General features: G+C 38.9%; 1 protein-coding gene across 6 annotated transcripts in view; it reads left to right on the top strand.

Annotated features, from left to right (window-relative positions):
- Positions 1-24,031, top strand: part of DENND1A (DENN domain containing 1A) — a gene marked incomplete at both ends in the record, with an annotated part of 216,449 nt that overhangs the window by 73,844 nt on the left and 118,574 nt on the right. For 5 of the 6 annotated variants that reach the window (XM_082009029.1, XM_082009028.1, XM_082009025.1 and 2 more), the window contains 3 exons: positions 17,725-17,794; positions 18,920-19,000; positions 21,200-21,253. The exons of the other annotated variant lie outside the window; for it this stretch is intronic. In XM_082009029.1, the coding sequence (XP_081865155.1) occupies positions 17,725-17,794; positions 18,920-19,000; positions 21,200-21,253 (205 nt within the window). The remainder of the gene's footprint in view (positions 1-17,724; positions 17,795-18,919; positions 19,001-21,199; positions 21,254-24,031) is intronic. 6 annotated transcript variants of the gene reach the window in all.

The following is a 24,031-nucleotide window of genomic DNA, read 5'->3' as shown; positions in this document are numbered from 1 at the left end:
CAGCAGGTCTGTTAAAGGCTTTTCCAGCTGAGCTTGAAGTTTTAAAGCATGGTTGAATTGGTTTAAAGATTTTTCTTAAAACTTAAATACAGTAGAAGCTCGCTAATCCGCACACCTCATAATCGCAGACACGGAAATGGCAGGCTCCGTGCGTGGCTCGGCAGAAGTGGCCAGGGCTGGAGGAAGGGTTGGTATTTCCAGGCTTCATTGTTCTTAAGTATGCTACAGTATGCTTACTACGTTAACGTCTATTTATGTAATTCTTCATAGTAGCAAAATCCATCATAAAAAGGTACTTTTTTTTCTTTTTCCAGTCTTTTTTACCCTTTTTGTTTCACTTCGATGTACGTTTCCAGAATGTTACCAATTTGTGCTGAGTCCTCTAATCATTGTTGCAAATGATCTGACATTGTCAATATAAATGAATTAAAAGTTGAGTATTAAATGCAGTAGGAAAAAGATTTAGAAAAGACATTACAAGTTCTGAACTCTAGATTTTTCTGTAATGACAAATGCTGTGAAATAGAGAAGCATCTTTCTAGGTAATGGAAGGACGTTAGTTATGTTGCTTTAAAATGAATTGAGGTTCTTGGCTTTTATTCTGCCTTGTCATGCACACCTTCATTCTTGTTGCCTGTTCACTGGTGACACATGCCTTATGGTTGGAGTAGGGGATGGGAAGCCTTTGCTGCAGATGCTTTATTGTATGTGATCAGCTGGTAATGGTGTTTGAAACGGAAGTTCCCCTCTGTTTCTATCAATTTTTCTCTTACTGCCCACTAGAAACAGAAATTATTTATGTCTGTCTATCAAGTTTGAGGTTTGACCTTGATTGCAAAAAGGGAAATAAACCCCACTTGTTATAAAATACCGTGAAATGTTAGTTCCAACCAGTCCACTCCTCCCCTTGCGCCGCAGTTGTTGATAACATGCTTGAGGAAAATCAGTTAAGCCATATCTTACCTGGTCCAGTTGAATGCATCGGGGATGAGTTTGTTAATATTAGGAAAATATTTTTTCCCACTGAACTTCCTAGATGGACTGGACCTCCTGACTGATAACTGCATACATGATCTGTTAAAAGAAAAAAAAAAAAAAAAGTCTCTCCTGGGTGTATACATATTAGAAATAAACATTAAAAGTCAGATTTTTCAATAACCAAATTTAAGTCCTTTCTTGTAAATAAGAAGTTGCAGACAATATTGATATGAATACTCTATTTGGCTACTGTTCATCCATTTTCAAATTGTTCCTAATCAGTGCTTGGCACTGGAGAAAAGATGGTTTTATTTTGTTTTTCACTATGTATGTATATATATAATCATCATTATTCTGAGTTGCAAGTTTAACACTTGTTTAGTTTAACATCCTTGAACACTGGTATTTATGTCCCTATGTGTTGATTTTGGTAACAAGTCTGAGCATTAATTTTGTAGCGGGATAAAGTTATACCACTTTTGAAGTTAGTAGCAGCCAGAAAGTACAGGGAGTTGTTTACAAAAGAGTCCTGTCGACTCTCCTTTCTGTGGAAGCATTCAAGCAGCAAGACCTGCACAGTCTGTTTGGCACAGTAGCCGCTCTCAGCTGGCCCTGTGCCCTCCTGCTGTTAGTCAGGGCAAAGGATGTGCCAGATCTCAGATTGTAACGGAGCAGAGCCTGCTTGCAAATCTGCTTGTAGTTAGCCTGGGGCCTTTTGGCAGCAGACTACAGCCGATTGATTTAGTTGCAATCCTTTTTCCTTAATATTTTCCATCTGGCCAACAACGACCTATAAAGACAGACACAAAACAGTTTGAATTATGAGGAGCGTAATAGTAAAATGCTTCCAAATCTCACTCTAGAACCCACACCAACGGAGCGCTGCCGCCATGCAGCCGAAGGAAGTTCGTTCTAAAGCACTGGTGCAGCAGTGGTGTTAAAGAAAAATCACTGTAGTTCTCAAGTGCAAAATTACGTAACAGAAACATGGGCATTTCAGTTAAACTCTTGATGTGTTTCCCTTCTTGCTACGTCTTGCTTCCTATTGATCCTGAGCTGGAAGTGAAGAGCTCTCGGCAGAGACTTCCTCGCGCGCTTGTCTTGCACATCCTGCTAGGGCTAAACCACCCCACGGCGTCCGAGCCGTGCGAGAGCGAGGGATCACAGAGCAGAGGTAGGCAGGACAGGGAAAGGAACGTGAATGTGGAAAAGCTTTAAGACATGCAGCAACAGGTTTGGGGAACTTTTCATTCCAGTGATGTTGATAAGGAGGCGACATGTCCCAAGCTCTCAAATCTGCAGGGACGGATTAATGCTTTCCAGAGCAAGCTGCTTCCACATCTGGGCCATTTGTTAACTCATCCAATTCTGGTCAAAGCAGAATTCTTGCTCTGATTACAGTTATCCTAAACGCATGCAGTTCTCTAAGTCTTTAAATTTTGTATCCTTAAAGAAAATTTCTGAACTTACTTGTAGAGCTCCACAAGTTAAAGCAGTCCTGGCATTGCAAGCTTTTTAATGTGCAGAGTTCACCACCTTCACCTAGGAATGCTTGAGGATGTAAACGCTTCATGTTTTTTTCCAAAGGTGGCAATAAGTCATGCACAGACTTTCACAGATCTTGTTGGTCATAATATTCAAGGAAAATCAGAAATTAATTGAACTAGAAGGCAGCTCCAGCGTGTGATTCACATTTATACTAACTACGAGCCTAGGCGGCCGGATGAATCCTCCTCTGAAGGGGCGTGTTTCGCTTCATTAGCGATAACGAAACCTACTTTAGATCTAGACGATTGCTCTAAGTTGAAGATGTTACTAGTTTGTCTGGCCTGTGGAGTCCAGGACCAGTCCCAGACCACCTGTGCTGTAAATTTAAACACTTGAGAATTTATTTAATCTAGTAAGGTAATATTGCAACTATTTCAAGCCTCAAACATATTTAGAACCTAGAACTCTAAATAGTTCTCTTGTGGGGGAAGGGATGTTGTGTTGTGGGTTTTTTGTTTCTGCTTTTAGTAGAAATTTCCACTTGCTGACTCTGAAAAACTGTAGTGAGATGTGCAGGGACAAGGGAAAGAAACTTCTGCTGTCCTACACCAAGTTTGTGACAGTTTTGAGTTTCTGTGTACATTTTCCTGAAGCTGTTGACCGTATAAACTAATGCAGGGCTCTTATCCGAGAGTCGCTTCTCTGCTGACAGTCCTTTGTTCCTGCTTCATCTCGGTCTGCTGCCTGCTGCTTTTAATCACGGCAGTAGTAAAATCAGGGATCTGAGTTCACGGATGTTGCATTCGTGGAAGTGCAGTCAGAGGCACAAGTATGTTGACTTCGGAGCACTGCTGTAATGTAGCAGAGCATTCCTGTTAGAATTTTTTTTTTTTTTCCTTCTCAATGGTGCAAAATGAATCGCATGACAAATATGTGCAGAAGGGATAAATGAATGCTCATGAAGGTTTTAGGAAAGAGCTAGAATTAAGGATGGACAGGTAAAAGATGCGTCATTGATACATGGATTGAAGAAGAAAGGCAGACCAGTTAAGGTTTTAGCTGTGATTTATAATATACCATGCATGATTTTTGATTGTGTGTCCTTCCCTCCACCCCCTACTTTAAGGTAATCTTTGCAAAATAAATAACGTGGGGAAAAAAAATTTACAAAATCTTCTCGTGTAAGTCCGGAGATTAGATTTCAGATGGAACAGTTGCTGTCATGTAACTGTCCTGGATTGGAACCGTTGATTGATTTAACTGGACAAACTCCAGGTAATTTTTATAGCCGTGATAAGTACCATTCATTCTGTATATTCTCTCTTTGGGCAAAAATTATGATATTGGTGTAGTGAAAGTATCAGTTCTGTGCTATTGTCTTGCTGGTTTGTTTTTGGTTTTGTTGTTTTGGTATGCCTTTGGGTAGCATAGAGTTCTGACCTCCAGTTTATTGACGTTATCTTGCATTATTGGAGTTTCTTCACAGAACTTGGAAAACATGAAACAAGAACAGTATTTGCATTCGGAATATAACGAGTAAATACCCAATAAAAAGTTAGTTATGACTTCGAATTATTTGATCTTTCTTAATGCTATCCTTCTCAGAGACCTTAAAACGAATGAAAAAACCTGCCTTCCTTCTCCTCTTCCCTCTACCCTACCAATCCAGGGCAATGCTAATTTAACTGACTTTTAGTGAATTTGAAGAACAGTGAAGGTGTGTCAAAGGAAGTTTATTGCAGATTTTGCCAAAAGTTTAATCTTGACTGCAAGTCAAAACACTTTGGTAAAATATCAATGAGAAGGATCACAACAAAAAATGTCAAGTGTTAGTAATACTAATGTATTGCTACTGGTGGAATGGGATAAAGCTAAGAATACTGCATTCTAGTCCAGCTAGTTCACTGGTCTTGCCTACTGACCAGAAACCAATTTTACTTAATTAATTAGGGCTTCATGTCACACCTTCTTTAGTTGCTGAACAACTGTAATAGAAGTAATTAAATCATGTCGCTTTTTATTACCTTTGGCCCTGGCTGACTGGCTTGGAAACTTCCATTTTAGTGCTAATACAAAATGAATTAGCGCATCACCTTGGGGAAAACGCAGTTCCCTGGCATCAAAACCGTAGGGAGGAAGTAGTTAAAGTACAAGATGGATTGATCTTCTCTTCCACAAATGGATGACTTTTGGGTTGCTGTCTGAAGGCTTACAAAATGCATCTGTCAGGAATGAGACCATCGTGTACTTGCTGACAGATGTATACAACATTTCCCCCAATGAGATTACATGGCAACTTCCTTCTTCAAGAATCAAGATGTGGCAGGAGCCCTCAGGTTATGCAGTGGTAATTGGAGAAGCAGGGGCTGTGCTGAGAGCTAGAACTGCTGAGAAAAGCGGCATGGTTGATTTCTGCATATTGTTTCAATAGAAAACGTGATTCAGCCACACTGTAATAATAGGAGAAAGGCTTTATATGGCTTTGTAGAGGCAGTGTTATCTGGGTTGTGCATGGATCTGAAATAAAAACCTTAATTTGTAACTTAATTTTGGCTGTTTATCAACATGCTTGGTAAGGGACAGATCTTCCTCCAAACTCTACAACACAATTATTATATACCTAACAGTAACTTACCTCAGTGTGTTTTAGAATTAATTAGTGTTGGTGCACCAGCCTGAGTATTCAGAGAATAAAATGATTGTGGGCAATCTCCTATTTTAATCATTTGCTTAAACTTATTGTTAGACAAGAGGTCTCATAAATAAAACCTGTGCCCTCTAGCCAGGGAAAGGGCCAGAGTCTTTTCTGTTAATCTGTGTCACGTTTTCAGGAAGTTTGTTGGCCGGGTACATCAGTTGCGTTTCTGTGGGTGAAGAGTCAAGTACTATCATTTTATATGCTTATTTTTACATCTAAATGTTTGCTGTGAATCCTAAAACATTGTACACTGTTGTCATAGACAACCTGCAATAAAATACCGGACTCTGACTTGATCTTTACAGTCTTCCATTCAAGTACTGCTTTCACATCTTGTATTACAAATGCTTATTTGCTGTAAGTAAAGTCATTCTTATGTGACTAGCCCAGTTTTTCACATTCCCAAATTATGAATTCCAAGTACCACTGCAGCACTGAAATAATAATTAATTTCTCACTTGGCTCTTTCAGCTGTGATGGGTTTGAGTTTAACTTCTATGACTTGCTACCAACTGACTTGGGGTCTGGACTTTGCTTATTATTAGGAGGCATATGTACTACCACTGAACATGTGAATATTTCTTCACAGTGATGAAGTTCCCTCTGTGTGCGAGGGAACTATAAAAGACCTTGCTGCATTTAAGTTTGTTTCTTGCCAAGTAGGACACAAGAGTGGTTTGGAGAATATTCCAGAAGAGGGGTACATATGATTGATTTCTTCTCTTTCTTTGTTACTGAAATATTCTCACCCCAATTTTCTCTGTAGTTAGTTTACCAAAAATGCAAAGAATCAACGTAGTATCCTAGAACAGTGTCTTATGAACATGCATCTGTTGGTATGAAGCAGCATTATCCAGCTTTGCTGCTTTGGTGTTGGAATGACATAATGCTATCTGATAAATAAATAAAAAAACCCCAATCTGGGCTCATCAATTTTTCTTAGTATACATCTCCTCAGTATATTCAGAAATGGGGTATTTGCCATCTTGATCCTAAAGTGTTTGCCTCTTACTAAAACTTTGCTTGTATGTGTTGATATGATTCTCCAAGCTTTTTCTGAATCAGCTTATGGTGCTGATCGATGAGACAGATATTTACCGCGTGGCAAGCTTTTATTAAGTAGATACTCCTTTCTGTGGCTCAGAAGGCAATTAATTTTCTGTCTCGCTAACATTGTGATTAGCCAATGAAAATTTTGGCCCTCCTCCTGTGATTTAGATAATTGATACTTACCTTCCTTAAATACTGATCTGCCAGTTCTGATTATTCTACTCTAAATATAACTTTATGTCCCAGTGAGTTGTTCTTTCCCAGAGATGGGCATTGGCTTACATGAAGTTGGTCGCTCTAGAGGTGGAATGTGTTGGCCTGTTGGGAGTCACTTACCCTCTGAACCTCTTACAGCCATGATGTGGATGGCTTTTGAGCTATATTTATTACAGTCAGAGTTTCTTAACTCAGAGTTTTTGGGACTCGGGCTTGTTTTTCTTCTCCTTAGCCTTTGACATAGGTTGATGGCTAATGACTAATCCAAAATCTGCTTCAAGAATAAAAGGCCCTGGGAGAGACAGAGATTATGGAAAACACATCTGATGCTCAGCTTCAGCTTTTAAATATGTGGGGAATTTCTTTACTAGCTGAGCAAAAGTTGTTATCAGCCTTTCAGCGTGGCTCTTGAACATAGAGGTGTGTAAAATTTTTCTTCTCTTCAGAAGTGTATTGGCATTACAGAGCTTGATACAAAATACGTCAAAGTCCCATGGCTTTCGGAGCTCCCGACAGCAGTGTGCTGTAGCACATTGTGCATTTTGCTCATAGGGAGCACTTTTGATTTATAATAAAAAGTTCATAATTCTACTGAAATTTCAGCTGAAACTTAGTACTAGCAGGCATAGCTCAACAAGCACATACGACTGGAGTCTTTAATGAAAAGGAGCTGTTTCTCTGGTCAAGGAAAAAGGATTAATTTGCATTGGGATGAAAAGGCTGTTCAGGATCTACTATTTCAACCTGTGATAGACTTAACAGTAGTCTTTGATCCCCAAATGAAATGTGATGGATTTCAACTGATGCCAGATGTCTCAAACCTAGTGGGATCTCTGATTGTCTGCCACATCTAGAATTCTGTCTTCCAGCACTTTCATGTGTGCTTTTAAACGTGGTTTGAGAAGAGAGATTCCTTGACAAGCTAAGCCTTTGGAATCCTTTCTCTGCATTGCCACTTCAGCGGTGATCTTTAGGCTCTCGTGCTAACACATCCTACTTTTTTAAAATCAAGCCTCGTGTGCCACACTGCTCGAACTACTTCATAACCCATTTTTTTTGAAGTCCAGGAAATTTAGTGCCAGTATCATCTGCAACTTTTCTCAGTTTAAGGCTGTTCTCTGACCTCTTCTTATTTGTTAATTAGAGCATTTTACCCTGGCCAGGTAAAAACATTCTTCAATGTATTCCTGTTGGCATTAAGTGGAACATAATTGTTGTCTTTTTAACTCCAAGGCTGTCTTGTTGCATTTCATAAATCTTATTGTAAACTGCCAAGCACTTTAGTATACCCGTCTTCTCACCAAGTACGCTTTATGACATATCCTTTGCCTGTGGTTTTAATAAGTGTATAAAGACATAATTGTCAGTATTTGCCGTTATTTCATATCACTACTTCAGTCATTTGCTCTTGAACATGCTTGAGAAGTTTCTTTCTTAGTCTTAAACTTAAAAAACCCAAAGATTTATAGCTTTCCCTTCTGAAAAGGAACAAGAGACCTTATGATTCTGTTTGGGAGTTTATGGGGCTTCACATTTAATTCTACATCTACTAAAAACAATTTTTTTTTTTTTTTTTTTTAAGTTCATGCACTTGACCTTCCAGAGTTAATCATCTAGCATGCTAACTTTGAGAAGGGAGGTATACCTTGTCAGACATGCTTATGTTAGCTGGGTACAGTAAAAGCTGCAGCTTTCTACTCCATAAAAGCCTTGTGTAGTAGGGCTTGCACTGCTGTAAAGCTGATCAAATTGCACATCAGCCTGTGCTCTAGGCTTTAGAGATGTATGTACTCCAAAATCTACTTACAGTTTTGCATTTTGTTTCAGCAGACCCTAGGTTCTGTCTTTTAAATGAATTCCTTTCTTTTTTCTCTGTGTGGACTGACTGGAGAAATATCACTTGGCAAGTTTTCCCAACGGTATGAATAACTTGTGTGTTAGAAAGTTAAAAATCTTTGACTTTTAAAAAGGAGTGATCTACCAGAGGGAAAACAGAAAGTCCCCAACAACAGAACAGACCATAAAGATACTTCTGAAATAAATTAAACACAAAATATTCTATCATAAAATTCAATAAACTTTCTTAATTTTTGCAGTGATAGGTAATTAAGAAAAACCAAACTTGACTACTGAAGATACTTACAATTTTGTACGTTCTAAATTATGCCTCTATGTCTGTGAATGTACAGTTTCTTTGTACGGAATATAGAACGTTAATGCATGGATCTGTAAGCCAAAAGGTGTGGTATTCCGGTTTTCCAGTCTGAAATGTAATGCTCCAGGTTCTTTAAAACACAGATTCTTTTTGTTTAAAATGTTTTCCTGTGACAGTCCAAGGCATGTTTTTCATGTTTTTTTCAGACTGTAAAATTACATTGTTTTCTTCCTTCACAGAGCGTTCCTGCGAGACGCAGGGGAGGTTACTCTGTGCTGGGCTGACAGATGCTTCATGGTGTTGCATACTGTAATGCTAACATTCTTCTGAATTCGTTTTATTTACATAAATTCCAAAGTGCAGCTGCACTGGACTTCCCCCCTGCCCCCCCCAAGGTTTTAGAGTGACCACAAAGAACCCGAGAAGGGGTGACAGCTTCGTCAAACTCAAACTCCAGTGCCATTCGTGATGTCCCAATTAGATGTTAGCAGACTAACAAAGGACCCTTGGAACGGTTATCTCAAGCTGCCGTTGCACTTTTTAGCTTGACTAAAATGTAAAATTGTTACATCATAAATCTTTTTGTTACAGTTTGCTGGCTTCGGGTTGTTAGAGGGGTGTATTCAGCTCCTTTGAGCTGCCTTTTGTGAGAGACGCTGCTGCTGGGCTTCAAGAGCCACTGTAGCTCTTTGGGGAGTGGTTGGGTTCAATAGTGGCATTTAGTGAACTTGGGAGTCTTTGTGTGAGCAAGAATTGCTGCAACTGCTTATACTTGGTCACACTGGGTAGAAAAACAGGAAAGGGAAGGTTTTAATTGACTTTTATTATTAATACACAGTGGCAAGTCACCAAAGTAAGCACTTTCTGTTCACAATTATATAGTATTAAGATGCTTCCTAAGACGAGATGCGCGAGTTCTCTGTGAGCCAGTTCTGTGGGGTTAAATACAAAATATGTGCATGAGTCACATGCTTAAGCTACAGAACTTCTAACTGAATCTCATGGAATCATGGAAAGATCACTCATGGGTAATAATCAAAGGGAAGTTCAGAACTAAACTAGAGAAAATGCAGAAAGGAAAGAATTCCTATGAGAGCGAGAAAAGGAAGAGAGTCGGGTGGCTCTGTACAATGGCAGAGGCACTTACAATGGATTGAGGTCTAATGCAGAGACAAAACTTTGAAATAAAAAATAAAAGCTGATGTTCAAAAAAGGCTGTTGGTTGATGGAAGGTAAGCCTGCATCTCATCAACATGCACAGATGTTGCTAAGGAGATTTGTGGGTATGTGTGTATGTGTTTAAGCTTACAAGTGTGAGAATGTGTCAATAGACTGAGTCTAAAAGAGAGAGTAATGATGTACTGAGTTCCATAAGGTGTAAGGGAAGACACTGGAACATGTAAATTAGCTTATGGAAATTCCCAAATGAACCCAGAGATATCTTGGTTCTTTCAAATGCATTTTGTAAAAATGCTGGAAACATTGTGTGGGGGAAGGAAAGGAAGGCAAAAAAACCCACTTAGTAGCGTATTACTGCAAGGAAGATAGTAGGCACATGAAGACTCAGCCCTCTCTTGAGGGGAGGAAAAGGGATTATTTTAAAAAATTTGTAGTTAAGTCATTTAACTTAGTCTTAGCTGTTAAAAATCAAGGTGGAATTTAAAAATAATTAAAAAGGGAAATTCACATTTTCAGTGAAGGGAAGGAAAAAGTGTTTTGATGGCTGTGCTTTTGCTATGTAAAATTGTGTCTGCATAAAACTGCTGCAGAGCGTGGTTTGAGGACTGGCAAACATACCTTAGTTCATCATCAGAATCTGCAATCACCATTATTAACTTAAAACCAAATATGATTGCTAACATTGGGAATAATGCTGTCTGGGAGGAGGATCATTAGTTACCAGGTGCAAGAGGATGGAAAGAAGGAGTATTGGTTTTAAGTATGAATTGCGGAGTTTTATCTTTAAATACAAAAAGTCTTAAGATAACTATTATCGAAGAAACTGAAGTAATTTTTGATACATTTTCCATACTCGTTTTCTTTCAAACATGGTGGTGGTGGGATTATCCACAGAGATGCCTTCTGAATTCCAGACAGGGTCTGTCATTTGTCCTGCAGGTATTGACAGGTACCTTGAGTCAGAAAATGTATGTTCTGCTTCCTTGGGAACATTCATTGGGTCAATATGTTGAAATTAATAATAGTAGTAGTAATAATAGTAATAAACCCCATCTTTTTTCAATTTGCTGAATTTTGCTCGAGAGTTTGATCTTGCACATTACTCTCCTAAAGATTTCAAGTTTGGAACAGTGATGTTGCTTGGAGTGGATATAGAGCATGAGGCATACGTACACCTATCGATACCAGTCACTCACGTCATGTGAGAGTGACCATGCAAGAAAACGTGTTTCACTCATTAGGTCAACGCTTTGACACATAAGAACCTGCTCGCCTTCATAGTGATTTCACTGCCACAGTAAGTACCAGGTCACCTATGTTTTGAATTAATTGTTCAGAGGCCATGAGGTGAAACACCAGTGTGTTTTATTGATACGTGTACAAGTTGTACTGGCCGAAGAAATACTTGGCCTGAATTTCCTCTTCCTTACACTTTTGTCAATCAAGAGTATTTCCAGGGAGGTTAGTGACGATGCATGCTATGGTTTATATAAGAGCCAAGTTCACTATTGACAGAATTAAGTATTCTAGGCCACTGTAGATTACTGTACTGAGCAAAAGGTCAAGATTCAGGAACTCCTCGACTCAAATCCTGGCTGATACAGACGGATTTTGTAAGCCTGTCACTACAGAGGAGTATGCCCATCTGTAAAATGGAAATGACTGTTCTGTTTTGCAAGGGAGGTGGCAGTTGGTTATGCTGTTATCAAAATATATAGTATGTGTTATAAATAAATACATGCTAAAAATTCCACTACTGATCTGTGTGAATGGAAGGAGTACAAGTTATGTGTGCTTACAACTGAGTCTAGTAGGAGATGATGCAGTCAATATGTTGATGTTAGACTAGTTAGTCTCTTTAATTTCAAATAACAGGTATGTATGTACAAAAATGTAGTTCTGACTATATATGGACTGGAAGTTGTTTTAGTACTCTGTAGAAATTGTGTGTACTAAAGTGGTACTTGTCTTTGTAGGGTTCAGAGGAAACCAAAGATACTACAGGTACTTTCCAGAAGTCTTTGCGTTGCTTCTTAATGGTGTCAGCACACCAGTAAAATGGAATGCTGGAGCTGTCGATGTTAAAAATTAGTTTTATAAACAGTTGCTATGGTAATTAGCAAATACTCATAAATCATTTTAAAGGTACCCCTCGCCACTGGGGTTTGCTGCTGCTCCACTGGAACATGCAGCATTTTTGCTGCCAAAGTTCTCAGTACATTTTCAAACGCTTTAGTGCTCTATGGGAGTTTATTTTGATGAGTTCAGCTTTCACAATGCTCTTGCACACTTTGGTTATCTAAGAATGCTTCCTCCTTTATGGTTGGCTGTTACCACTAACACTGGAAAGTCTCTTCCTTTTTAAGTTGACTTCATTGGAGATTTACCTTTCTAACAGCAAGTAAAATACCTAGTTCCATACCGTGTTTGCCTGTTTGTCCAGCCTCTCTTTTACACTTCACCTTGGATGTACATGGTATTTGTGAGATAGCTACAGTGATTTAGAGTGGTACGTGCTGTAACTTATGACTCTCCTTCATTCTAATGAGTGCTCAAAAAATATCAAAAGAAATGATAATGGTAAAATTTTCACTTTTCAAAGAAAGTATATTTATTATCAAAGCCTCTGTTCATTAGTAATGCTTCAGAACTGGCTAAGAAACAGCTGTTTCTTCCTGAGAAAGGCATCTTTTACTTGGTAAAGAAATCAACTGCATGCCAGTATAGTTATGTTCCTTAAAGATTTCCCCTTTGCTATTCTTAAAGATGTTGCATTTTCTTATTTACTGTTGGACAATTCCATTTGACTAAAGCAGTTGCATGTCTTTACATATAGGCAATCACTGTAACAGAGCTATTGTCTTCGTTTTGTATATACTTTCTTGGCTTTTGTGTTTACTGGAAGGCAACCGTTATATTCTGATGGAGATAAAACAGTAGCTCTCGTGTTTGTGCAGCTTGAAGTCCCATAACAACTTGGTGATGAGCTCTTCAGTTTACACAGGACAGTAGCCAAAGCACTGTGCTGAAGTTATGAAGCATGATCCGTAAATCTTCCAGTAGGCTAAGATGTTTTGAAAGGGGAATCTTTACCTTCATTTAAAATCCAAAACTGGATAATTGCATGGTAGACTGGATACAAGGGCTGTGCAGTGAAATCTGCAGCTCTGCCTTGTATAGCTTTTGCCATAGGCTAACTTGTATTTGTGGCTGTAGATACTGAAATTTTATTTTCAAAATTGCCTGTGCAAAACAAGCTAGAGCAGGGCTTGGACTAGTAATAGATAAAAATGAGCCATCATTTTCTTGTGTGTGCTATTCTGCTTTTTATCCATAGGTACTATTTGACCTGGCTAAATTTAAAGTGTTAGTTTAAATTAATGTTCCCTAGAGTCAACTGGAGGGGGGATTTCTTTTTCGTTATTTAAAAATAAAAAAAAAGTTGATTATAAACAATGCTAATACTTGTTCTGTTTTTAAAAGCTTCTGTATTAAGCGTTTAATGAGAGTAGGAGGATCCTGGAAACCCACTTCTCTGCCTAATTTCATTGCTGTTGGGAACTTAATATCACTAAAGGAAGTTCTCTTGGGTCATCCCTTACCGCATCCTTTGTCGGGCGGAATGACTGTATGCGCACCGATGTGTGCGTACACGCATGGTTTGTGTGTGTCTGTGTGTATATATGTGCATATGCATGCAGTTGCTTTATTTCAAAAGGGCTGGCTTAATATTCTCCAATTTTCGTTGCAGACCTTTCTGGAGGTCAGAAAACGTGACCTCACATGCGCTGCTCTGATAGAGTAGTTTTTTCCTTTCATATGTTAAAGCGCACGAGTGGATTAATATGTTGAAAAATTCGAAGTTAAATTGACTGCAGTACAGCATTTTCATCTGTGTAGCAGCTAATACTGGGTGATGACATTTTCTGTTGAATGTAGCTTTTGAAGTACAGATTGGACTTGCGAGAGCAGCGCTGGCTGGCGGGTTGTACCTTTCGCAGCTGCCGTGCACCGGCCATCTGCATCCTTCTGCATCCTTCTGCCTCCCGCGTCCTTTTCAGCTCGCTGCGGGTCAGAGTACAACAGGCTCTGCTCGCTGCGCGTCCGCTCCAGTAAAGGTGCACCTCCGGTAACCGCAACACCCAACCCCGCGGCTTGCTGGGCTTTCTTATCATGCTAGTGTGCTTCTTTTTATATCTTTCCGGTTGTCTCAGCCTGGCTCGTCAGTTGTTTTTGCACCACTCTTCTTTAAACACTACCTTTTGGAAACATTTGTATTTACAAGCTGCAATGCAGCGCTGTTGTCTTAAGGTTTTGACTGACCCTAATTGCTATGACACATGTAACTAATGATGTTTTGTACTTTCAAGGAGTGCACTAAAAAGGTGATGACATATGAGTTACTGAATACGGTACTGTGCAACTTGTGCAGTAGAGTTTGTGCAGACCTTATGTACCATAATAAGCAGTTTTCCTGTGCCCGTGTTTGTTTCCCGTCAGGCTGGCCTGTCTCCAGCGCTGAGGCTGCCTTGTGCTCTGGAGCTTCAGAGGGGGGGCAAGGCAGAGCGCTTAACCGACCTCTCAGCTTGAAGAAGCCTAATTTGATTAGGCTTCGATTTAATTCTCATGATTTGTGGCAAATATGTCGCGCTATGTGTGTGTATATATGTGAGGAAGCTGAAGACGGGTGTAAAATTAAAAAAAAAAAAAAATTCAGATTGCCCTTTTATTTTTGTTTACTCTTCAACCACAATCTGATTTATGCTTATTGGAGTCTTTGAACTTCAACTCCCTTGAAGAATCTCTAGTCTGTCGCTTTTTTGATGTTGCTTGAAGGGGGATGTGTGTGTGCGCGCAGTGCGTGCGCTCGCATGCTGTGGTGCTCTGGGCAATTTCACTCCGGAGCGCTTCCCTTCCTTTGTTTAACCTATGACCTGTGAAAACAAGAGTTAATCAAAAGTTCTAAGGTAGCTAAGAGGAAGGGGAAGTGTTTGGTTACAAATTAAATATGAGCGAGTCATAAGCCATAAATCTTCAGTCGTGCTACCAGTTGTGCTACTTAAGTTCCATGTGGTACAGAAAGTTTTTGGTTATAAATTCAACCTCTGTTTCTTTGGAGGGTTGTTTAAAGGCTGCCGCAAGGATTTGTTTCTTGTAAGAAAAAATCCACACCTTTTGTCTCTTTCTTTTGACAGAGATCTAGAAACAAATTCAGATAACTATATTTCTCCCCCCACCCTCACTTTAGCTGGTCACCAGTTGGTCTAATAAAAGCAGAACTGTTTCACTCTTGAGTAGTAAACACATGGAATAAGTGATGAAGTAAAAGTATTGAAGATGGCAGGATAAATTAGTTTTCTAACGTGTCCAGAGCTTTCTGGATGAAGGAGATCCTGAGTCCTGTAGTGATAAAGGAGGGAGGTGAAAATCGAGATGAGGTTATCTACATAATTGACACAGTTTTGTGGCGGGTTGGTTGGTTTGTTTCATGTTGTCTTGCACCGCTCTTGAGCAAGAGCTACGCAAATCCCCGTGTATTGTATTCTCTTGAGGTCTGCTTCAAATATCAGCTTATTTCCTCAGCTTCAAAACCGTGAAGCTTCTCTCCTCAAAATGGAAAGTTATTACTAAAATAAGAAAAATAAGTGGTTATGCTGAGGTGCTAAACCATTATTTGGAAATCCTGGGTTAAAATAAGGAAGAGTTAGCGTTAAACAAAGGCATGTTGAAGAAAAGTAACGAAGCCATTGTAAGATACTAGTGAAGAGAAAAGGGAAGGCCAGCGAGGAGTGAGCAAAGATAATGGAAATCGGGCTATACCTTCCCTTTTGTTGTATGGAGAGTTTGCTGATGTTTGGACATTGTGTGAATATGAGACTTTATCTGGGCTATTTTTATTAGACCGTAGAAGCTATTTTCTAGATGTTGAGTGAAAGAATTAAAATTGGATTTGGATGGAGCATTCTCACGGATAGAACCTACAGATTTGTCATGTTTGGTGTATCGCAGTAATAAAGAAAACTCCCTTGAATCTATAGTGAGGCAAGGTTTAGCTGTGAACGAACAGGCCCCCGGCAGGACAGATAAGTAAATCTCTGAAGAAAGAACACAACCTGACCTTGGTTTCCGAGCCCAGCGTTGTCCCTGTTGGGTACATGCACTGCTTGCTGCGAACGTGCCGAGAACCCGGTGTGTCCTCAGCCACAGGCGTCGGGGCTCTAAATGAAGTGTGGCTCTGGCAAACTAGAAGCTGAGGTAACTTGCTTTTGTTTATTGCTTTTGTACTGACACATACATTATAAACACGATAATATCTTAAGAGTCTCATTTTAAATCTGTAAATGTAGTTTCCCAGCAAGGTCCCTGAGCAACTAAATAGAACTTTAATTGTACCTTCCTGAAATAAGTTTTGGGTTCATTCTGTCAGGGAGCTTTCTGCCGCCTTGGTTTTCTGTCTTTTCAAACTCTTTTGATAGATGCCTTGCAAGGATTTGTTTACCAGGTTCTTAATCTCTACTTAGCAGATATGTTTTGAGAGGATTTCTTGTTACTCTTGTAATGGCTTTTAACTCTGCTGAAGTTTATTTAACTAAACAGAAAGAAAGAAACTTATCTTTTAACTAATCCTTCTTGATTGTTTACACTATAATGCCAAACTTAAATGCTGTTTAAAGTGGTAATTGTCTGTCTGCTCTATTCTAGTACATAGTTTGTAAAGATGCTTAGAGCATATTAATTTAAATGATAATACTGTCATATAACATGAAATGTTAAGTTGCTTATCGGTGTATTTTGATAAGCTACTTACATTTTACAGTAGCACTTGTGGGCTTCAAACAAATGTTAATGATGGAGTGCCATTCGCTTTATCTGTCTCATATATAGCTTCTCACTTCATTTATTACTAAAAGCTGTACAGTCAGGAACCATGGGGCACTCAATTCTTTATAGTTGTCAGGACGTAGTCATATTTTATAAAAACTTTAAATCCTGTCTAACTATATCAAAATAGAATCCATTTGCTTCAGAAGGCATCTGTGATTAAAGGAAGAATCAGTTTGTGCGTCACACGAACGTGCTTTCCTATGTGCAGCTGAGAGGAAATTCCAGAGGAATTGAAATAAAGAACTCTGCCGTGAAAATAGGGCACAAAATCATACCAAAGTGTATGGTAGTGAAAAGTAACAGCTGTCTGTCTTATTTGATGGAATGGAAGTGTAATGTAAATGAAAAAGATGTGACTTTTCTGCACGTTTGTCTTTTGTTTCTTTATTACTTTTGTAAGTTGACTGCAAATTTACTTAAGGTAAAGTTTCTGTTTGACCTAACTAAGGGCTGGGCTAAATACAACGATAGAGGGTATGGAGTCAGATTTGACAACAGTTAAAAATGGAGATACTGGTTATGCAATTTAAAAAATCCAGTTGTATCAGGATTCAAAACCAAAATAACTGTCTGTCCACAGTTTGCTAGGACCCTCGGCAGCTGTACAGAAGACTAGGTGTAAAAGAAAAACTTTGGGAAATAATTACGATCAAAAACGTTCCGCCATACGTGAACGTGGATAAGTTAGAGTACGTTCATCTTACAGGTTAAAAACTTCCACTGGGTCGTATGTTTGTTCCGCGCAGGGCTGGGGGCTCCAGGCTGCCCTGCCCGATGCCCGCGCTTGATTGCGCCTGGTGCCACGCGTGGAGTTCAGTGCCCGCAGGTGGCTGGAAGCGCAGGGAAGGGTGAACACCGGAGCTTGGTCCGCAGAGGGGAGGGATGCTTCAACCTTCTGGCAGTCTTCTCCTTCAAATGGAAGGTCCGATGTGGCTTTCCTGTCAGATACTTATAAAGGGTCACGTCCCGTGGGGGCCATTGTTGGGATGTATCTATACAGTAACGACCAGCAATCTTGGATTTATTAACTGAGATTTAGCAAGTTAAATGTATGCTTTTTCCTTCTTTTTTTTAGTTACCTCCCGTGGTTTGAAGTCTTTTATAAGCTGCTCAATGTCTTGGCAGATTATTCAGCAAAAGGACAGGTATTATTCTAAAGTACTAACCCTTCTTTTCCCTGCCCCAATATCAAATGAGGGAGAGAGGATGAAAACAAGGTGTTTTAAGAAGTGCTTATATCAGAGATGACCGTGTGAACTATTAATCTGTATAATGCGATAATATATAAGGTGATATTCAGCCGAGCTTGGTGAGTGCCTTTGAAAAATTAATATGCTTTTACATTATTTTTGGGAAAAGATAAAGTCCAAGAACGTGACTGTGGACCCAACACAAGTTAATGGTTTCCCTGCAGTTACCCATACTGCGCAGCCTTTTGATTACCTGAACTGTGTTCAGCGCATCCATGCAATTCCCATATTGCAGTGTTTCATAAATCTTTGACAGATGTCTTATCCAAGTTTACTTGTCAAGTAAAGTAAGTGTAGAACTAAGCTTACTTATGCAAAATGCTTACCCATGTAGCATCATCTAGCCTAAGCCCCTCAGATGCTGTTTTGCTTTTAAAGCAAAACAAAGTAAAATTCAGTTCTTGAAACAGTGAAAAAATGAACGAAGCCATTAAAATTTGCTTCTATGTTTAGAAATGATAATTCATGATACAGAGAAATCAAATACATGATTGCAACACCTAGCCTAGTTTCATTTATTTAAAATATTACATGTATAATCTTCCCAGTTAGGTTGCTGCTTTGATTGATTACCACTTTGTGATAATAATTGTATTTTGCATTTGTCAGAATCATTCGCGTTTGAGATAGAAACACTTGGGGTCACATCTTCATCTAGATGGATTAAATTGGCTTTACCCTCAGGTAGTGAGTTGTTATAAAGAAGGCTTGCTCCGAGCTGGGTAACAATGTAGTGCATTGGTTGGTGACTCATTAGGTTGTAGAAATATGTAGAAATAAATATGAAAAAAAAATGTATTCTAAAAAAAATCATGTTATAAAGCCCAGCTGTCAGAGGAAACTACATTCATTTCTGTTCATAGTCTACTGTATAAATCTATTTGCACATTTTTCTTTATACTTGCAAGTTCTCTAAGCCCCCGGTTCCACAAACATTGCCTTTCTGTCTTGGAGTTTAGTTTGTTATAGCAATGCCTGCTTCGTATTCCATTTTTTTTTCACTTCTCCTTCTTATTTCAGGATAGTCAAAGGAGTGAGCTCCTAGAAACACTTCATAAACTTACCATCCCTGAGCCAGGAACCTCTGTTCATCTTGGAGTGGTAAGTGGAGTGGAGAGATGTAAACTAAGGTGTTTAATTTTCATTACATGTCATAATAGAGGAATGTCAAAAGCAATTCTCCTTTTTGGAACTTGGTACACAGATGTTGTTTTCCTGTGAGGACACAGAGCTGTGAAATTCCCCTTTTCACATTTGGGGCCCTTTGCTTCCCTTTCCTTAATCTCAAATGTCTTTGAAATGCTGTTCTTTGGTTGGGGGAAGATTGTGTGTATTCCCCATGGAAGTTTCTCACCGTATCATCTGTGACCTGCAAGAGGTCACAGAGCAGCAACATGACATTTGTTGTCCACACTTCTGCAGAACTCCTAGACCTTGCAAGTATGCAAGGGGGACAAGACTGGAAAGCAAACAGTGACGTACCTGTCATAGCAGCGTTTTGAGTATTAACTCTTTATCACATTTTCTGATTCCTTATCCTCTTCCTCCCCCCAAGAAAAAGGCTCAGACAAAAAAGAATTTATTTCATTTCTATATTTGTGAGAAAATCAATCAAAGAACACTGAAAGAATAGATATGGAATTTTGTTGATAGGGATTGTAGTTTGAATTTAGTCTTTCGGGGTTTTTGTCTTCAAATTAATTTTTGCAGAACAACCTTGTGTTCCAGGCTGTAGTGAAACAATACTTAAGATGCACATTGCTGCGGTTGCCAATTAGTTATTTAAAGTTCACATCAAAACTAGTGAAGTGTGCGGCCACAGTTCTCTTCTCCCTCTCATTTCCCTTACTCCTCCTTCTTAAGTACTTTTTGGCAACAAGCAGCTTACTCTCATCACGTCACCCTGTAATGTCAGTCGACAGGTAACAGTTGTTTGGCCTTGCTAGGTCACCAGCTGGCAGTAGAAATGTCCCAGTCCTTTTGAGGCTAGCTGTTTTATGAACTGCGTTTCCGTTTAAGGGGACGAGCTGTCTTGAAAGGCAATGATCACTTGGGATATTTCAGTTTTTTCATACCAGTGGTTTCAAGGAATACTGCCGGTGTCCCCTTGTCTCAGACATTTCATGGGCGGTGAAGCAAGAAAGGATATCAAAAAGCAGCCCAGGGACTGTTAGCTGTGGTGTCTTCATGCATTTTATTTTGGCTGTTTACAAGCCTACTTTGGTGTCGGGGTGAGGTTCCTATATGTGATATAGTTGCGTATACTATTCCTGTATCTTTGCATTGCATCTTTTCAACCAAACTAAAATAATGATATATCAAAAAGCAAAAATTTGTGTTTATACACTTAATGTCTATATTCAGCGTAGCTGTTAAACCCACTTGCTATTTTGGGTTATGGACTGTTCATGAAGCACTGAAATGTCTGAGATATACATACAAGAACGTTGTGCCAGTTGTGGAACTATGCCAAGAATATAACAGCATTTAAAGCTTCAGCAAGTAATTAATAAGTAGCCCTAAGACAAATTGTGGACATCTTAAAAATAATACAAATAGTATACAACATCAATTTACAAAAGCAGTTTAGTCGCATTCTCTCCTTGCCTTTCCCAAAGCCCTGGCCAAGAATCATGCAAGTCATGCATAGTCAGAGGAACCAGAGTGAACTTGGGCTCTTGGAATGCGGACAATTATGCAAATGTAACAATATAATGGACTATGACATTGCGAGACCAATATAGTCTTTCAAAATGTGTTTTTTAAGGCGTATAAAAGTGACCTAGAACTGCAGTAATATTCTTCAGGTAAGTAGGCATAAAACTTTAGGAAGCATTTCTCAGTAAATTTCCATAACTTCACCGTTGTCTTGAATGAAAGACTGATGCTGTAAGTCAGAAAAGGACCTGCTTGCTGCTGTTTCCTGTAGTCCCTCATGCAACCTGCAGCGCGCTGCGGAAAGATGGCTTGAATTATAGACTGCCTTGGAGTTTCCTTGGCATATGTCATACATTGTGTGAGTCTGTCTGTATCAGCGTCTCTGAAGAACAAAAAAAATGTAATATAACTTTTCAGAAGGATTTGATACATCCTCTCTTAGTGCATTTCATATTACATGTGTGATCTGAGAATCCAGCTCTGGAAATCCATGACAAAGAAGTCATATTGGTAGTTGGTAACAAAAATTCTGTCTTTTTTGCTTAGGTGATCAACTACTATTATTTCTTTTAGTAATACCAAGCAATAGATTTAGATTCCTTTTTACATTATTGCAATAATCAATATTTTCTCTTTTTTTAGCACTCTTACTTTACTGTGCCTGACATCAGAGAGCTTCCCAGTATACCTGAAAATGTGAGTACTGTAGAGGACAGTGCACTTTACCATTTCTGTTTCATGTCAGCCACAAAATAGATAACAATTGTTACCTCTGTTTGGCCTGGTAATAGATTATATTCTGTAAAATATCGCTAGAAGTTGAAGTAAACTTTAAGTGTTCAAACTGTAAGTAGTACTGGGCAGAAAACATTGTGTTGCTAACTGCAGAAGTACATGAGTAACAGACTTTTTGACGTACAACATAACAGAATTTAATGTTTGCCATTTTAATTAAGAAAAGATACCAAACGAACAGGAAATTGACAGCATAATTATCTTAAGCTGTAAGTCAAGATATTTATTTTAAAAATATAAAACATTATTATCACCACTCTATTATTGCTTACTGCTAACATTCCATGATTTCTTAGGACTAAGAAGTGAGTAATTTAAAATACACATCTATAGTTTCAGTCTACTCAAAATTGGGAAAGAACAGTGATATGGTAACTGTATGTAACGGTACGGTGGCATTTCGGAGAACAATGATGGAGTTTATTTGTGTGAAAATTTGCTCACTGCAATAAGCCTATGGAAGATTCTTGAAAGTAATCTTAAGGCAGTTTTGTGATTACCGTTTGAAGGAGTACTACAAGAGTCATCCTCTACATAAAAATGCAGGATTATGACAGAAAGGAATTTCATCCACTTTGCCAAGACTTTAATTTATATCAAAAAGACGACAAAAATCTGTTGAGGTATTTCACCTTTGTAGCTAACAGGGTCTGTTTTCTTCTCATAAAGTTTCAAAGAACTGCTGTTTTAAAAGAAAAGAAAGTTTACTTTAAAAGAAATTTAATAATTTTGCAGCTAAAGAAGCAATTTTTTTTCTTCTGCATCCAGAATGACATTTCATTCTCCCCTTGCTGACCTCACACTGTTTACATAGTTTTCTGGAGGTATGAGACTTTGAGTACAACATGAAACTGAAACTAAAAACTAAACTTAGGAAGAAATTGTTGGGACCTGCTGGAGAGATAACATACTGGTTTGAAATTAATTTTATTTGAAAAAATGTTTCAATACAAGATATTGTTTTTGTTTATTAAAGTCTTATGGCTACTTAGAGTCAAGCCAAGGACGTAATCTTGGTAGTCAGTATCTTCAGTGGAAGAGTTCAATGTTTCCAACATCCATATTGCTAGTACTTAAGAAAGATCAAATACCACTGTGGTATTAACCTGCCTTGTTCTTTACAATGCTGTCAGAATTCAGATATCACATATCCTTACCTAAACCATTTTGTATTGATCCAGATGAACATCTAGGCTCTTTGCTTTAAAGGTCTATTATTAACCGTAGTTGCTTAGGTGGTCACTCCTTCCTTTGTGGTAACATCTTCCTTCTGTATCATACTTACACAATAACATTCAAGAGTTGACAATCTGCATTTGTGATCAAAAACTGAAATGTATTGAGGATAAAGTACTAATGATCTGAGTAGAAAAAAGCACATCTGCTAATCGTGCAGTGAGACCTTTCTGAAAGAGTGACAGAAGAGACGCTCCGTTTGTTAGATGGCTTTCTGAAAATGTCAAGCATACCTGTTTCCTTAGGAACACTGTTTCAGAGACTTTTTAAGCCTCAGGAAGTTGTCTTGTATGGGTTTCAGCATGCCTCAGCTTTCTAGCCAGATGAGAGGTCTGTGGGAAGACAATGCTGGCATTTGCTTCTCTTCAATACTCTTTAACATGCTCCTGCTATGTCTCTTAGCCAAATTTCTAAGCCTGACATCTCAGTTTTTTCTTGAACGTTTTGCGGTGCCTCAGCACCATATACCTCAATTTATGGCATGAAAGAAAGAAAGAAAAGGGAATCATCACGGCATTTAATCTCGTTTGTGGATGATTTCTATAGCAGATAACATTTGGGACTTTTTGTTTCTGTTTCAAAACATAGTTGCGAGCTTTTCTGTGCTGTAGACTTCATACTGACACACGTCCTGTCAGTAAATTTAACAGATGTGCTTTTTCCTCTAAGGTCCTTTATTTTTGTAGAAATATGATACGTGAATCTAAGCCAGCTATCAAATCCTGTCCTAATCCAGACATGAAGTTCCTTGTTCATAGGGTTTGTATTTTATGTTAATCTCTTTTATGCTAATCATCTCAAACTTTAACAATTTCAGTCTGATAAGTCTCAAATCACCTGGATAGCAAGGAAGGAAGTTTATTTCCATTTTACAGGCTGGTAAATTGGAGACCAGAAATGAGCTAGTAATGGTAAGAATCCAGTGGCAGGGATTAGAAGTAGATCATCTGCCTGGGCCTGCTTACCCGACACGGAGCAGCTTCGTAACAGCCCCCGGTGACGGCTTCGGGAAGTAGCGCTGTATCTGTGCTCTGGTTATGTCTGCTGGTGATGTTCACTTTATATTCAAAAGTCTGAGTCAGCTTCCCAAAACATTTGAGCAGGACAGATGATGAATGCTCATGAATCAAAGGCTGTTTTAAAAGCAGAGGCCTTGGGCCAGAAAGAGTTGGAAGCCCTTTGAAAGCTGAACGCTCAGCCTTCACGGGGGGAGTGCCGGGTGATGCTAAAAAGCATCCTCTGTGAATCATTGAGTGGTGCTGATGTGCCTCAGAGGGAATGTGACGGTTTCGATGTAGGTATCCTGTGCAGTGATGTCACTGTGAAGGATGGACTCTTTGCAGTGTCTGGGGTGAACCAGGGCACCTCGGGGAACAGAAGTGGAAGAACATTTAATTCCGTGAACAAATCTGTATGCCTCTCTATATATACACCTCCCGATTA

Source organism: Phaethon aethereus (assembly GCF_964289735.1).
Source record: "Phaethon aethereus genome assembly, chromosome: 20".
Taxonomy (NCBI): domain Eukaryota; kingdom Metazoa; phylum Chordata; class Aves; order Phaethontiformes; family Phaethontidae; genus Phaethon; species Phaethon aethereus.
Note: the sequence above shows the minus strand (reverse complement) of the source record. Positions and strands in the feature narration are given on the sequence as shown.